The sequence below is a fragment of the Canis lupus genome, chromosome 23, assembly GCF_048164855.1.
Source record: "Canis lupus baileyi chromosome 23, mCanLup2.hap1, whole genome shotgun sequence".
NCBI lineage: Eukaryota > Metazoa > Chordata > Mammalia > Carnivora > Canidae > Canis > Canis lupus.
This window is the reverse complement of record NC_132860.1, coordinates 10,311,978-10,327,509: the sequence shown is the minus strand read 5'-3', so window position 1 is coordinate 10,327,509 and position 15,532 is coordinate 10,311,978. Positions and strand designations below refer to the sequence as shown.

Genomic DNA, 15,532 nt, shown 5'->3' with positions numbered 1-15,532 from the left:
CTCTTGATTCTTCCAAGTCCCTCTTCTGTTTGTTGTTCTTTGATACATACTCTATCTTCAAATGATATGCATGCTCCAGGCTATTAATAAAGAAAAAAAAATCTCACTCTAAAGGAACCACGTGGAAATAAAACCGCAAAGAAGATCCTCAAGAATGACTAAATTACCTTTTTGGAGTGAGGAACTTCCCTCACACAATCCTGGGGGTGCTGGCTACAACGACCTACATTTTGTTCAGCAGCCGTGAGCAACCATCCCCAGCCAGCTGGATCTCCTGAAGTGGTGCATGGCAAGGTCCTCAAGGGAGCTACAAGCAGCCTCCCAGAGCCTGTGAGTGGGCCCCCACTCTGCCTCCTGCTTCCCTTGCCCCTTACACTTCTGGCCTCTTTGAAAAGCCAAAGCTTCACAATTGATTTTCATAGCAGCTGCTCTTTTTGCAAAGACATCTCTGATTTCTTCTATTTCTGCTACCTACAGCCAGTCTCCCCCAGTGCTGCATGGTACCACGCATTCAGGGAAAAGAGCTCCCTTCCAAACACGCATCTGAAGGTGCAGGAGATCCCCACCACCGCTGACAGTGCCCCCACCAAGAGCTGCTGCATCACAAAAGGGAGTTATGTAATCACACAAAAACTAACTTCCCTCTTCTTGTCATAATTCAGTAGTCCCTCCACCATTGGGGGTCCTGGGGTTCTGAGGGCCACATCCCAACAGAATGGCCTAGTTTGGCTTCTTTGGAAGTGACAAAGGCAGTGTTTTCTCTTTATCTACCTTAAGAGGTGCCAAAAAAAAAAAAAAAAAGAGGTGCCTAGCAGGCAAGGCCTCAGGGACTCAAGACATTACAGGCCAAGAAGAGGCTGAAACTTGATGGAATTAACCTTTGGAAAGAGGAATGACTACAGGGCTGGCTCCTAAAACAGCCACCTAATATAAAGTACCCAAAGGGGCCTGGAAGACAGGAAGCTGACTTGGGCCTCCAAGCAGGAAACTCCAAGAAGTGGCAACCCTCAGAATCGAGCAGATGGCATTTTGCTGCGGAATCAGCCATTCAGAACAAGGTCCCAGACAGTGACCAGGGTCCAGGACACAGAGTGCAGTCCCTGGGTAATGAGACTGGCAAAATCCATGCCCTGCTCAGGGTAGAGTTTGTGTATAAGTGGAACTGGCACAGAGATCCATCCACCTGGGCAGTGCCAGTGTGGGAGAGAGAGAGAAAATGTTAAAGAAAGACAAAAGGAAGGCCAAGGTTATTAGCCAGCACCCAACAAACTCCAGATCTGGAACCTCAAGAGGGATCAGGGACAAGCTAGGTAGAGGGAAGGTGAAAAAGAGCCTCAGGGACTGCAACTCAACAAAGCCAAGGAAAGTGGGTAATGACACTAAGCAAAGAAAAAGTCTAGAAAGAAAAAAGAATCAGGTTTGTCAGGCTGGATGGCAGGAATACTGAGATGAATGTAAGACATCATCCTTGTTATCTACTTGGGGATGAATAGCAATTGTCCAAGCTGCCAAGGGCAAAGGGAAGCAGAAGAACCAGCATGCACAAAGACTCAAACACCTCAAATATATGATAGTTTTGTTGGTTCGGCACAGATGACATGCAGAATGCAAGGGAGAGACTACTAGAAGGTGAGGCTGGATATTCTGATGGGGGCAGGATCAAGAAGAGCTTATGTCAAACTAGAGATTCTGGACTTCATCCTAGATGGGAAGCCATTGAAAAGGAAGGGCACACATCCATCCCTGTAACAATTATCTGCTGAGCACCATGTGCTAGCCACCAATCAAGGTGATGGAGATTCAGTGGTGAACAAGGCTGATGGCAACCCCAGACCTTATGCTCTATTCTTTGCACCCTGGCTGTGCTTATATGTGGTTATAGACTGTGCTTCTCCTTCCCTTTGAGGACAGAGGCTAGGTCTTATCGTCCTCTATATCCTAAAGGTTTGGCTAAGTTTGTTCTGTGTAGTAGGTTTCCAATAAATGTGTATTGTGGAATACATTTTTTTCTACATTTTTTAGGAGTCTTAACAAAAAAGTAAGGGCATAACAAAATCAGACTTATATTTTAGCATATCATTTTGGCAGCTGGGTGGGAGCAGCTGGGATGAGCAAACTAGAGACAAGGGGTTCTCACTCGAGAGACTGCCACTGAAACTGGGTGATAGATAATGGGGGTCCAAGCTAGAGGCACAGTGGCAGAGATAGAGGCAGTTTTAGTCTCCTGGCCAACCAGCCTTCACAGAGCTTGCACTTCTCTCAAAAAACCACCGCAGCCTCCTTGAAACCTTCACTGGCTTCTGTTTTCACTCTAAACCTCTGCATGGTTTACTTTCACCCTGGGACAGCCCAGTTTTCAAGGTCAAATGCAACAAAAGACAGCTGGTCAGCTCCAGGGTGACCCTGGTGCAGCCTGGGGCAGTTGTAATGCTGCAGAGCATGGTGGTGACACATGAGGTCACTGGGACTTTAAATCGGTGCTGATGAATTTCCTCTGCAGCTGGGAGAAAGCAAGCAAGAAGCATCCTTGCTGTCAACACTGATGGCTAACCTCAACAGGAATCCACGCTCTGTGGCACTACATGGGGGCTGGCCATGGATTACCAAGCATCTGGCCTCTGCTACATTCACTGGTTCTAAGAAGTGTTTATCACAATGTGTAGCTTCTAAGATCTCAAAGTGATTAGGACAGAAGAGCAGCTCTGACCCAAACTTAGAACAAAACTGGTATTTGAAGCACAGAGTACCTCATATGCTATGAACCCAATAACATTTGCACAGCACCTTAGAGTTTATAAAACCCTTATCTATCTCATTTGCATATTTCAATAATCCTGTGGGCAAGATAAAGCAGATATTATTACTCCCACCTCGGAGATGTCTGACCCAACGTCACCTGGATGGTAGGTAATAGAGCAGAAATTCCAAGCCAGGTCTCACTCCACATTCAAGACTGCCCATCAGACCTCCCACTCCAGCCAGCAGTATGGTCTACCACAATCGTGAGTTAACTTCACTGTCCCAGTCCTGGCTGAGGCTACCCTCTTCTTCCTGCTGTTCTCAGAAAACAAGACCCAGACTGCAAGTTTAGAGAGGGCCACCAGCTCTCTATCAGACCCAACTAAGAGGCCCAGAGTCAGAGCCGGAGCCCAGGGCCACACCGAGTCAGAACTGTCCCAAGAGGAAGCTGTTGTCCAGGGCTGGCAATGAGAAGAACAAGGGCTCTGAGAGCCGAGTTCCAGTCCCTGCACTGTGAAACCAGGTGCTGCATAACCTGAAGCCTGTGACAGCTTTCTCTCTGAACTTCTGCTCCCTTGCCCCTAGAATAAGGGTAGCAACAACTGCCCTGCCCACCATTCATGGGTCAGAACCAATAATAGTGTCTTTCTTCTGCCATTTCCAGGCAGTTGCCAGACTTTGCTGGATGGACTCACTACAGAGTAAAGCTAAATCATCCCTGCCCGGAAGTCTCCCCACATTAACCTCATCATGCCAACAGATAATCTGGCTTTCAATCTAACCAGGATGACTGAAGCCACCTATCAGGGCCTCCCACCCTTTCTTGGCACACTTGCACCAATCCTTTGCTCTGGACCAAGCTGGGCCCTCATTACACATAGATAAATAAGATGGTGTCTGTGCTCAAAGAACTCAATGTTTGATTTAGAGATGGACATATTAATAATTACTGTAGCACTAATAAATACCATGTGACAGCTATTGGGCAGCAACTTTGTCTTTGCTCTAAATTCCTGGCACCTTGTGCTATGCATGGCTTGCAATAAATACTTATTGAATAAATAAAGAAAATTAAGACATACCACGATGACAAAAGGTATATACACGTCAATGAAAGCACTTCTCCACCTCAAAAATTCCATCTTCACATGTCCCCTTTTTTCTTCACTCCTGTGCTACCAGAAAGTGTCCTTGCATCTTGTTAGAACGCACCCTTGCACAGAGATTCCAAGCCTCTCTCATCTCCCTGGGTGCCTTGCTCCAGCTATGCCCCCTGCCTCCTGCATTTTTGCTCACAGCTCGTTCTCTCTCTTTCTCTCATTCTGTCCTTTGGCCTTCTCGCATACTCCAGTTTCCACAAGCTCACAAAACTAATTCGAACCAAACTCTCCTCCTCCCAATTCCTGAACTTGTTCTCATCCTCCTTTGGCCACTGAATCTCTGGCAGGGTTGTTCACACCTGCAGCCTGCATTTCTCACCATCCCCTCATTCCCTACGTCCCAGCTTGAGCCTCTCAGAGGTGTCGCCACAACCTCCCAGCTGTCTTTTCTCAGCCTCTGACCTCCCTGACCTCCTTGTTGAAATTTCCTTAGCTTCTGAGAACACTGCAGTTCCTGGCTTGCTTTCTCCCTCTCCTGTCAATACACAGTCTCTATCTGGCTGCTCTTCCTCTGCTTTCCTCCTAATGCAAGTTCTTGCCAAGATTCCCCTGTTATTTTGCATTAGCTCCCTTGAGAAATAATTTAATGTCAAAGCTTCCAATTTAGGAAGCCTATCCAGTCACCACCTCCCACCCCAACCACCCCCCACCCCAACCCTGCAGGATCCAACAGAACCAGAGGGGCTGAAAATGCAAGAAAGAAAGAAAAGGTCCCCAAGGACATGGGTAGGGATGGGATCATTGTCAGACTCTCTTTCACAGCTTTGTCACATTCAGCTTGTCCTATCACGAACTGATCTTAGCCCTGCCACAAGCTCCTAAGACATGAACTGTCCCACCCTTCTCTGCTCCCCCCATTCGCCTAATGCAGTGCCCGGACAGACAGGCAGACACAAGCATCTGCTCAATAAAAAGAGGAAAACTGAAGATGCACATACATGGCAGCACTTGTTAAGCCCTGAAGCCCTAAGGACTATAAGCCTCATCAACAGGTTCTGTAAGAAACTTCCAGGTTGTCGAGCATATTGCTCTGCAGGACATGTGATGCCCAAATGCCTGTAAACATGCAAATGTTCACACCTGCAGATTCCTGGACTGGCCGGGACCGAGAAGCGCAGACAGTACGGAGGAGCCCCGCGGGCCTGAAGAGGGTCACGCACCTTGGAAACCATTTCTTTCATTCTATTTTAATTTATTCAGTCAGCAAACATCCACTGAGCAACCAGGAGGTACTAGGAGCTTTTCTAGATCCTAGGAACATGGTTTTGAATGAGACAGACAAGGCCCCTGCCATCCTGGACCCGGTATTTTAGTGAGAAGAGATGATAAATATAAATAAGCAAGATAAAGAAGTGCTAGCTGTGTCATACCCTTTACCATCCCTTTCAAACAAAACAGCCCTGTCTGGTGACTCCCTTCTGTCTTCTGAGCGTTCACATGGACAAACCCAGTCCACGGCTTTGACGTTTGTCTGGTGTGATTACTCCTCCCGTCAGGTCAGCAGCAGCAGCGCAGACGTGCTAGCCGTTCCAGCCTCCCAACGAAACAGTCTTTGGGGGGACACTGTTGCCGTATTTGGGGACGCCTCTGAAACCTGCTGCGCCTGGAAGGTTCGGGCTGCGGCGGCTGCACGCTCTCAGGGACCTCGTGCTCCTCTCACAACGGCAGTGACGCTGGAGGTTACCTACCAGAGAGCTACTTGGGAGGCTTTTTCAGGCTGTGCTCAATCCTGTCAGAGCCCTCTGGACTCAGCTGATTGCTGGTGGTAGATTTCTGTGTTATTTAGGGCACCGAAGTCCCACAGTCTTGACACAAACTTAAAATTAGAAATGCATTAAATATAGGAAAGGAGGAAGGTCGCCCAGGAAGGGCAGCCTTCCGAGGGAGCTGCAGGACAAAGACGCCCTGGAAACTTCCAGGTCTGTTAATGGGTTTTGCACAGCATTCGAGTGGTATTTCTCCTTCTGAACTAACCGTGTGGAAAGCACAGGGGACTAGCTCAAGCCTCAGCTGGCACAGCCGAGTGAGTGACTCTGCAGACTAAAAATAGCCTCTTGCCCACTCGTTCTGACAGATCTCAGCCAGACCCAGCGCACAGGTAGGCCCTCCACCAGACAGTTCCGGTCCTGCGGCAAAGTCAGGGCTGACAGCACTCGGGCCTGACAAGTACCCAGTCCTTGGTTCAACTCCTGTTTATTTCCACGAGGCCTCTCCTGCTCCAAGGGCTACGTGTGTGTGTGCACACGTGTGCACATGTGCACTGAGCTCCCTGACTGGGATTTGGGGCTCCTCAACCAAACGTGGGCAGAATTTAAACCAGGAACATGACTCAGGACCCTGGCTGCAGACTGAGCCCACAGCGAGGCCCTTAGAAACGCTGGGAACCAGGCTTGTTTGTCTCGGGCCCTCTCCTAATTCCCAGCTGGAACGGCTGGAACGGCCCAGACTCGCTGGGCCTCAGTTTCCTTAACTGTGAGAGGAGGATAATCACTCCAAGTCTGGCCTATTTCACAGCATCACGCTGGGAGCAAATGAGATAAGGTACGTGGAAGTTATTTTCCTTCAGACAGTAACCCTATCAGAAAGATGGATGGCAGTGGTGGGACAGGCTAGACAGGCAGCTAGACCTCAAAGTGACGCTGGTCCACTGGAATGGGCAGGCATTCTGACCGTCCCAGGAGGTGGAACAGATCCAGACTCATGGCTTCAGTTCATGTTGTCCCTTCTGCCTGGAATGTCCTTCTCCCTTTGCCAAACTCCTCCTCATTTCTAAGAACCCAGTTCAAACAACATTTCTGTTCATTGGTGTCTTCAGCATAAATCATCCCCATCTTCCCACTTCCCCGGGCCTTCCGTACACCTCTAATAGCACATCTACTCTGTACAGTAAGGATTTACTTACAAACCTGGAGTTCTTTGAGGGCACAGACATGTATTTATCTCTCAATCCACCTCCCCACCCACCACCACCATGCGGTCAATGCAGGTATGTGGCAGGTGTCAACCAATGTTTACTGGGTTGACTATGAAATAGGCAAGATCCCAAAGCCAAGGAGGAGGTAAACTCAAGAAAGCAGGAAAGGTGGGACAGCACACACAAAGTCCGCAGAGGGGGTGGCAGGTGGGGAACCCAGAAAGTAGTGTCACAGAGGTCCGCCTGCCCCTGGCAATAAGGTCACAGCCACAGGGACAGGAATCAAAGCTGAACTGCAAGTCCTGGGGGGACCAGACGGCAGCATCATACTAAATCCCAGTGACCTAAACTGGAACAGGAGGCCCTGGGGACAAGGAACAAGGGCAGAGAACAGAGCCAAGGCAAAGAGGCAGAGCAAGGCTCAAGTGGTACTATAGCCTAGAACCTCTGGATTAGTTAAAATGCCCAGGTCTGCCACGGTTGAACCAGCAGCTAGGGGTCAAGTGATATTGGCTATGACCCTGAGGCACTCCAGGGGCAGGAGTCATTATGAATTTAAGTAGTGATCATTTCTATAAAATACAAATCAGAAATGGAAAGGACTCTTAGATCTGTAAGAAACCTCAGGAATCACCTGGTCTAACATCCCCCACCCACATATGGGAGAACTGAGGGTATAGGAGGAAAGGGGGCTTGCCCAAATTCACTCAATCCCAGGAGAAGCAAAGCTAGAAGCCAGGTCTTCTGACCCCCAGTCCAGACCTTGCCCCCTCAGAGGCTGTTTGCCCTTGGTCAAGCAGGTCTTCCAATCATTCCAGGAACACACTGGATGCCCAGCTCTAGCTGCTACTGAATCCTGGGGAGCCCCAGTGGACCCACTAAGTGAGCACAAGCACTTCTGCCCAACTGTGAAACACAGGCTTCCACCTTTAAGCAGAGTTTAGAGCCAAGGTTCCATGGGAAATGTGCAGGTGGCAGCACCAGCCGGGGCCAGGGAAGCTGCTGTGGTTCACACACACTCTGCCCTGATGCGTACATGGGGCGGGTTAGTCCTGATGACTCTGCTATACCTGGAATTTTCCAAGAGTGACTAGGTGAGCCGAGTATCTAAGGCCAAGTTGATAGAGCAAGAAACACATAGTCGTCACCACCATAAGAACACGAAAGAAAGGCCTGTCGGGTCTACAGTCTCAAGGTCTTTCTCAGGCTAGAGATGAGACATGGCTCAGAAGGTAGAATTGAGACTCTCTGGGAATCAGAGACTCTGCCTTCTAGACTCCCAGAACTTTTATCCAGGTGAGGATACATATGCAAAAGGACAGATGCAACTTTATCTACACAGAAAGCATGTGAGCTTCAAATACTTCAAGGTCAAGTCCCAGTCCCAGTGTTTCCCTTCTGTGTGATCTGGGGCCTGTGACTTACCCATCCTGAGCCTGAGTCTCCTTATTCATAAAGCAGCGATTACGACACTTGTACCAGTTTTATTGGGAAGATGAAATAATACACGTAAAGTTTTCAGTATGCTGCCTGGCCCACAATAACCACCAAGTAACATTGTGTTAATTTGCTTTGTTTTGTTCACAAAAAGGAATGGTTGTACCACCTGTGCTTCCCCTCCCATGTGGCTGTCACTCTGGATCCCAGCCCAGACACCTTGCTCCGCACTCCGTTTATCCTTTGGACAGAGAAGAAGGCAACTGCTCAGCTACAGGCCGCACTCACTTCCTTGAAGGTCAGCAATCATTAGCTTACTTCTAGGCTACTCCTGCTTCCACAGGTGTCCCTGGATGTCCCTGGCCAAGCCCCGCTCAGGGCAACACCTAGTTTGGTATGGTTTTTATCTTTCCCAAGGTGCATTCACTCCTAGCAGCTTAGAGCTGCCCACTAGCCCAGCTCCGGGCCTCAGGCAAATAGATGCCTGATAGGTCAGATCTGGACATTGATAGCAGGGATAATTCCCAGACCAAATGTACCGAAAGGAGATAGCCTGGGGTCTGAACCTGCAGTGAGACTGGCAAGTATACATACCAGCACCCCAGAGACTGGAGAGCAGAGATGGAGAGACCATAAAATGAAGCTGCCCGAGGCTCAGAGCTCAAGCCAACTCCCCAGATTGCCCTTCCTAGAAGCTAAACAAAAGTCACATTACTGTCAGCAACTTAGGCTATATGTGTGATTGGCCTCATCTGTCACAGTGCTACACACGACGGCCACCACAGGATGTTAAAAGGCAAAGAAGAGAAAGGACCCAACAGTGTCTGAGTGCCTGCCCCATGCCAAGAACCCTGTGTGTAATCCTCATTGATGACCTTTTGTGGGAGGCATTAGGATCCTCGTCTTGCCAATGAAACCAGAGACTCAGAAAGATCCATGAAGCCTCTGGGCCTCTGCTATGCTTCCAGACCACAAAGTCTTAAATGTTCTGAGAAAGACAAAGAAAAGTAAAGGGTCTAAAGCACTCGGTACCAAGCTCTCAGCACCTGTACTGGCAAAGCAGACAATACCAGCTAAAATAGTGCATTCCCTCATTCACTGCTGGGGGAGTCAACTTCTTTCAAACAGAACCTTGAGAAACACAGCAAAAGTCATAAAGATGTTCACAGCCTTTGCCCCTGCAATTTTATCCCCCAGACTGTTTCTTAAAGAAACAGTTCAAAAGGGTGTTCACTGCAGAGTCCACCATACTGACAAAAAAAGAGGAAATGATATAAATGTCCAACAATCAAAGAATGGTTTGGAAAATCCCAGAACCTTGGACTCATATATGTTATATAGTCCATTTTATTTTTATTTATTTTTTTAAAGATTTATTTATTTTATTTATTTATGATAGACAGAGAGAGAGAGAGAGAGAGAGAGAGAGAGGGGCAGAGACACAGGAGGAGGGAGAAGTAGGCTCCATGCCGGGAGCCCGACGTGGGACCTGATCCCGGGACTCCAGGATCGCGCCCTGGGCCAAAGGCAGGTGCTAAACCGCTGAGCCACCCAGGGATCCTATATAGTCCATTTTAAATGACCTTAGAGATTAGGAAGAAATAAAGCAAAGCATTGGTGATAAAATACATGAAGACTAAATAAATGAAGACTAAATAAATGAAAACTAAATGCTATCACTGTAACTTTGTAAAGTATGTACATGTGTGTATACAAAAAGGGATGCACTTGTTAGGGTGATTAAGATTAGGGATGGTATCATTATTATTATTATTACCATCTCTAAATTGCTTTTGTGGTTTTGTTTAATGAGTGCCATTTTGATTAAAAAAAGAGAGTGAGAAAGACAGACAGACTTAACCTCAGCACTAAGGAAAGGCCCAGGAGGAGCAGGTCTGGGATGTGCAGCAGAAACTGAGAAGCGTCCTACATAGCCGGAAGGAGGAGGCCAGGCAGGCCCCGGGGGAAGGGAAGCCCTCTAGGTATGAAGAGGGTTGTAATTAGTCTGATGCTAATTACAGAAGTCTCGCTAGCTTATTAATTTTTTTTGACAGACTCTGAATGAAAACTGAATTCCTTCATTAAGCCAACTTGGGTTCAGAGGCACATTTCCTACGTGGCCATCCTCATTCTTCTCAAAAACCTAGCCTTTTCTTTTTTTAAGGACAGCAGTAAAGTAAAATTTAGTAACAGAAATACACACCCTGGAGAAATTAAGACTCCTGCTTTAAATGTAGAAATTCAAGACATTTCAGGGAATTAAAGGGGCTCGAATAAGGAACTGAACTACAGTATTTTCTACCCTGGGAAATATAAACAGAAGTGCCGAATACTTAGCTCAGGATAAAAGCCCCCTTGATCAGGTTCTAACCCATCTTTCTGATAATACCTCACATTCGCCCCTGCAGACTCCTCATGCTCTAGCCAAACTGAGCCACCAGCGGTCCCCCAAACAGTTTCTTCATTTCCCTGCCCCTGTGACTCTGTTGTTGTGCCTACCTGAAAGTCCTCTTCTCTCTTATAGCTGCTTGCTTGAGTCTGGCCCATCCTCCAAGGCACAGCTCAACGTCATGTCCTCCATGACTCTGGCCTAACCCGATCCCCAGAGCCTGAATGCATTTCTCACTCTTTGAAGCAGACCTGGAGTACTGGGAATGCCTCTAAAGGAGTTACACACAGTCTGCCTTGCAGTACAGTTATCCAGGTACCTCCCTTTTCTACCATACTGAAACCCAAGCAACTTGAGGCAAGGACCCCTTCAGGGTCCAACGTGGATCCTACCACGATGCCCTCACTAGAAGCACCCAGTAGGCCCTCAATAAACGCTTCAATGCAAAGCGAGACAAAGAGATGCATCACTTCTATGGAAAGTCACTTCCTACCTCAGCTGCTCCTGTTAAGCAACGCAGAGAGGAAGGCATGCTCTTCTGAGGTCCTGAGCAGGGGAAGGATGAATCCTGATTTCGTGCTTTCCAGTCTTCATGAGACTCCAACTGCCGCCCTAGTTGACCATAGTCCGCCCGGCCCCAGGTAAACACCTTGCCAGTTTCTAAAAACAAACATTAGTTGAATTAAGACTATGTTGCACAGCTATGCTCTCATGAGCAGGCAATGAATGAGACGAGGAAGCATGAACGTTTATTTTAGTACCAACTACCATGTACCAGGAGCCATCCTATCTTCCTGTAGGGAGAGCACAGCTAGCCACACTCCACAGATGAGGGGACTGATGTTTGGAGGGATAAAATGGCATGACAAGATCAAACAAGCAGTGAGCACCAGAGCTGGGTTCCAGCAGAGGCAAATTCTTTTTTTTTTTTTTTTTTAAGATTTTATTTATTTATTTAGAGAGAGAGAGAGAGAGAGCATGAGCAGGGGGAGGGGTAGAGGGAGAGAGCAAAACAGACTCTACATTGAACAGGGAGCCTGATGCTGGGCTCCATCCCAGGACCCCAGGATCATGACCTGAGCCAAAGGCAGATGGTTAACCGACTGAGCCACCCAGGTGCCCCACGGAGGCAGATTCTAAAGCCTGCAATGTCTGCATCTTAACACACGGGGACAGGGCTACAGGGAACTCTCTGACCACACTTTATGGCCTCCTCACCACCTTTTTTTTTTTTTTTTTTTTAACAGATTTTATTTATTTATTCATGAAAGACATGGAGAGAGAGAGGCAGAGACACAAGCAGAGGGAGAAGCAAGTTCCACGCAGGGAGCCCGACATGGGACTCGATCCCAAGACTCCAGGATCACACCCTGGGCCGAAGGCAGGCGCTAAACCGCTGAGCCACCCAGGGATCCCCTCCTCACCACTTTCTGAGCTTTGCCCAGGTGTCTATTCTCAGGCCATCAGCCACCTTGAAGTCCCCTAGGCTCCCCCTGCCTTGCCCTCTGTCACAGTTTCTTAGCACCTTACGTTTAGCCAGTCTCATGTGTATTCTCTCCATAAGATGACCTTCAGAGCCTATGCTCTTACCCAAAGGAGCAATTCTCATAGTCCCAAGGCCAATGTCTATGTGTAGTAGAAGGAAGGGAGTGAGAGAAGGGAAAAAAGACAAAATCGTTTACAGCCAGGAAAGCCTCAGTCCCCCAGATGCACCACCTGGGAAGCTGGCCAGTGCAGAAGATGATTGAAGAAAATGGAATTTGGAAAAAGAGAAATGCCTTTCTTCTCCCAGATAAGAAAAAATTCACCAAACTCGTTCAGTTGTACCAAGTGCCACATTTGTTATTTCAACAGAAATGCAAAATCCGATGAGACATAGATTATTAACAGATTCTCTGCAATAAATATGCATAACCATGTGCGCTGTATAAATTCTTTATACATGTTTATTTTAACAAAGAAAAACTCTGCTTAAGAGACAAAACACCAAGCAATGCATATTAAATTCTAGACAAATCTACTACTATGATACTACTGTGTTTAGTATCAAAGCTTCATCTGGCCCCCCATCAACATATGGTTTATAGTGTCAGCTACAGCACAACCACAGACTCATGGGGGAAATGTCAGAATATTGAAGGGATATAGTTCTCAGGATCAATTTACTCATGGACACGAGTTAGATACCAAGAAGTTCACAAGAAATTTTGAGCTTCCTCAAAGAGGGAACAAGGTGTGTGCAGCCCATGGGTTATCAGGTATACGACAGGAACTGAAAGTGGGTCCACTCAGATGTGCTATTTCATGGCCTCACATGTTTCGTTCCTTCTGCCATTGATGCCTTTTGCTTACATTATTCATTTGATAAACTACGACTCCACCTATAGAGTCCAGCTCATGTACCATCAGTTCTATGAAACCTTTCTTAACCCCTCAATCCCTCACAGAAAGGGTGGAAACTCCCATCCTCCTGTTGGCCACCTTTATTACTGTACTCATCAACTACTATGTTCCCATTTAATGGGAGAGAAGGTTCAGAGAAGTGACCAGCCCAGCGTCACAAAGCTAAGCCATATCTCCATCTACGAGCTCATGGTACCATCCTGTATTGGTTATTCACACAGGGTCTGCGTCAATGGATAACCAACACTCAACACTCTTCTCTCACTTCTGTAGGCCCACAAAAAAGCCCATGTGCCCAAAGCCCACAAAGCATCCAAAACTGGCAAACTATCTTTTTACTTGAGCTGGATTTATAACCAGACTGCCTTAGAAGGGAGAGTCCCAAGCAGGTGGAGGATGAGACTGTCACTCCTTAACCAACCCAGACATCCTTCCACTGGAAAGAACTGGCAAGTTGCTATCTCCAAGACTATCAAAGAACTGTTAACATAAATCCCACAATGAATCCTTTCTTATCAAGTAAAACATCTTAGAATCGTCTCTCCTATTGATTATTGATGTCCAAGGCACGCAAGACTGCCAGGATATGGTGCCGCCATGATTCCATCTCCAATAGCAATTCAGCCATTCTACTTACATAGCACTTTTCACCTTCAAAGCACTTTACAAAGATTAACTAATTAATTCTCATGTTCCCTGAGGAGGCCACAGCTATTCTATTAGAGACAAGCCCAAAAACCAGGCTGACTAGATGTCCAGCCTTCATTCCCCAGCCTAAATCAGGTAGGTGCACTCTCCGAAGCTGCTCAATCAGGTAGGTGCACTCTCTGAAGCTGCTCAGTCAGGTAGGTGCACTCTCCGAAGCTGTCTGTTTGTCCCCCAAATATACCCTGCATCAGAAGGCTCATAGAAGACAAAGTAGATTCTTACTGTTCCTCTTCTTTTAAATACTTCTCTGTCACTTCCTAGGTGCCCAGCATATTCAGAGCCACTATCTCAGTTAATCCTCAAACTAGTTCCACATAGTATAGATTACTACACTTATTTCACAGATGAGGTTAGAGGACTTGGTCAAAACCCAACAACCAGTAGATGGTAGAATCAAGATTAAAACCTTCGTTTTCTGACTCCAAGACCACTGGTAGCTTCAATGACTGCCCAGCTAATCTCAATTTTCATAGTGTTTGAGGAAGGGGAAAGTCCAGATCAAACAGGTATGTTCTGTGTACCAGCTCACTTCCCAGGAAGCCTTAAAAAACACAGGACGATAAGTGCTGAAATAAAGGCATTTAACACAAGGATGATGATTTTAGGTCACCTGAAGTAAAAAGAAAACAATGACTCCGCATACAAAAAATGTTCACTCATGCACTGTAGACAAAAATACGTCTCCAGCAGAAGCATGCTGTCAAATCCAAGGAGATTCAGGGCACGAATGTAACAAATGAATTTTTTTCCATAGTCAAGAATTACATATTACAGTGATAAAAGATACATACATTAATGTCATCTAAAAACTGTAGGTAGGTATCTTCAGATAAATGAGAAAAAGGACCAACGGTACAAAATAAAGTCAGCAAATGAAATATTATTTCAAGGCACGTCCATGTGCAAATTGACATCAAATCACTATGGAGCCAAGACGGTAAGTATGGGCGGCAAAAGAACCCAACACAACACAGAAAACAACAGGCACCAAGTGAGTAGCACGGACCGAGCATGCCTAAGGAACCTGGAGGATTTCAAGATGGAACTGTCCCGGCAGGCTTGATGGAACAAGGGATATTTCAGGTGAACTTCTAGAAAGGAAAAGAAAATGCAAGGATGAGGGAAAACGTTCTAGGAGTGGGAAGAGGGGATGAACGATGACAGAAACCAAAAGGCACAAGAAGAGAGCAAAGGTCACGAGGAAGAGGGACTGCAAGACGAGTCAGGACTGCAGGCTGGGGTTACCACAGGGAAATGTCAGGCTCAGGGTCTGGATCTCACCTGCCAAACCAGTCCAAACTTGCTGGCTTGCACTCTCATTAGTAAAATATTTTTTATATAAAAATTGATGTATATATAAAAAATTGACAAACATACACACACCATACATATATATATATATATATATATCCACACATATATACCTATATATACATATATATTCATCTATTTATTAAAGTAGATGTTATATACAAATTATAAATATATCCTTATTTGAAAGTATACACTGTAGGGCAGCCCAGGTGGCTCAGCAGTTTAGCGCTGCCTTCAGCCCAGGGCCTGATCCTGGGGTACCAGGATCGAGTCCCAAGTCAGGCTCCCTGCATGGAGCCTGCTTCTCCCTCTGCCTCTCTCTCTCTCTCTCTCCCTCTCTCTCTCTCTCTCTCTCTGTGTGTGTCTCTCATGAATGAATAAATAAAATCTGAAAAAAAAAAAAAGCATACACTGTAAAATATACTCACAAAGTAGAAAATTTAAAAGAATGAGGGATCCCTGGGTGGC

The 15,532-nt window shown here is 46.7% G+C and overlaps 1 protein-coding gene across 1 annotated transcript in view; it reads right to left on the bottom strand.

Annotated features, from left to right (window-relative positions):
- The window catches only part of SERGEF (secretion regulating guanine nucleotide exchange factor), a 220,343-nt gene that overhangs the window by 159,676 nt on the left and 45,135 nt on the right, over positions 1 to 15,532 (bottom strand). Inside the window, 1 exon segment of the mRNA XM_072793871.1 lies at positions 11,133 to 11,299. Within this exon segment, the coding sequence (XP_072649972.1) occupies positions 11,133 to 11,299 (167 nt within the window).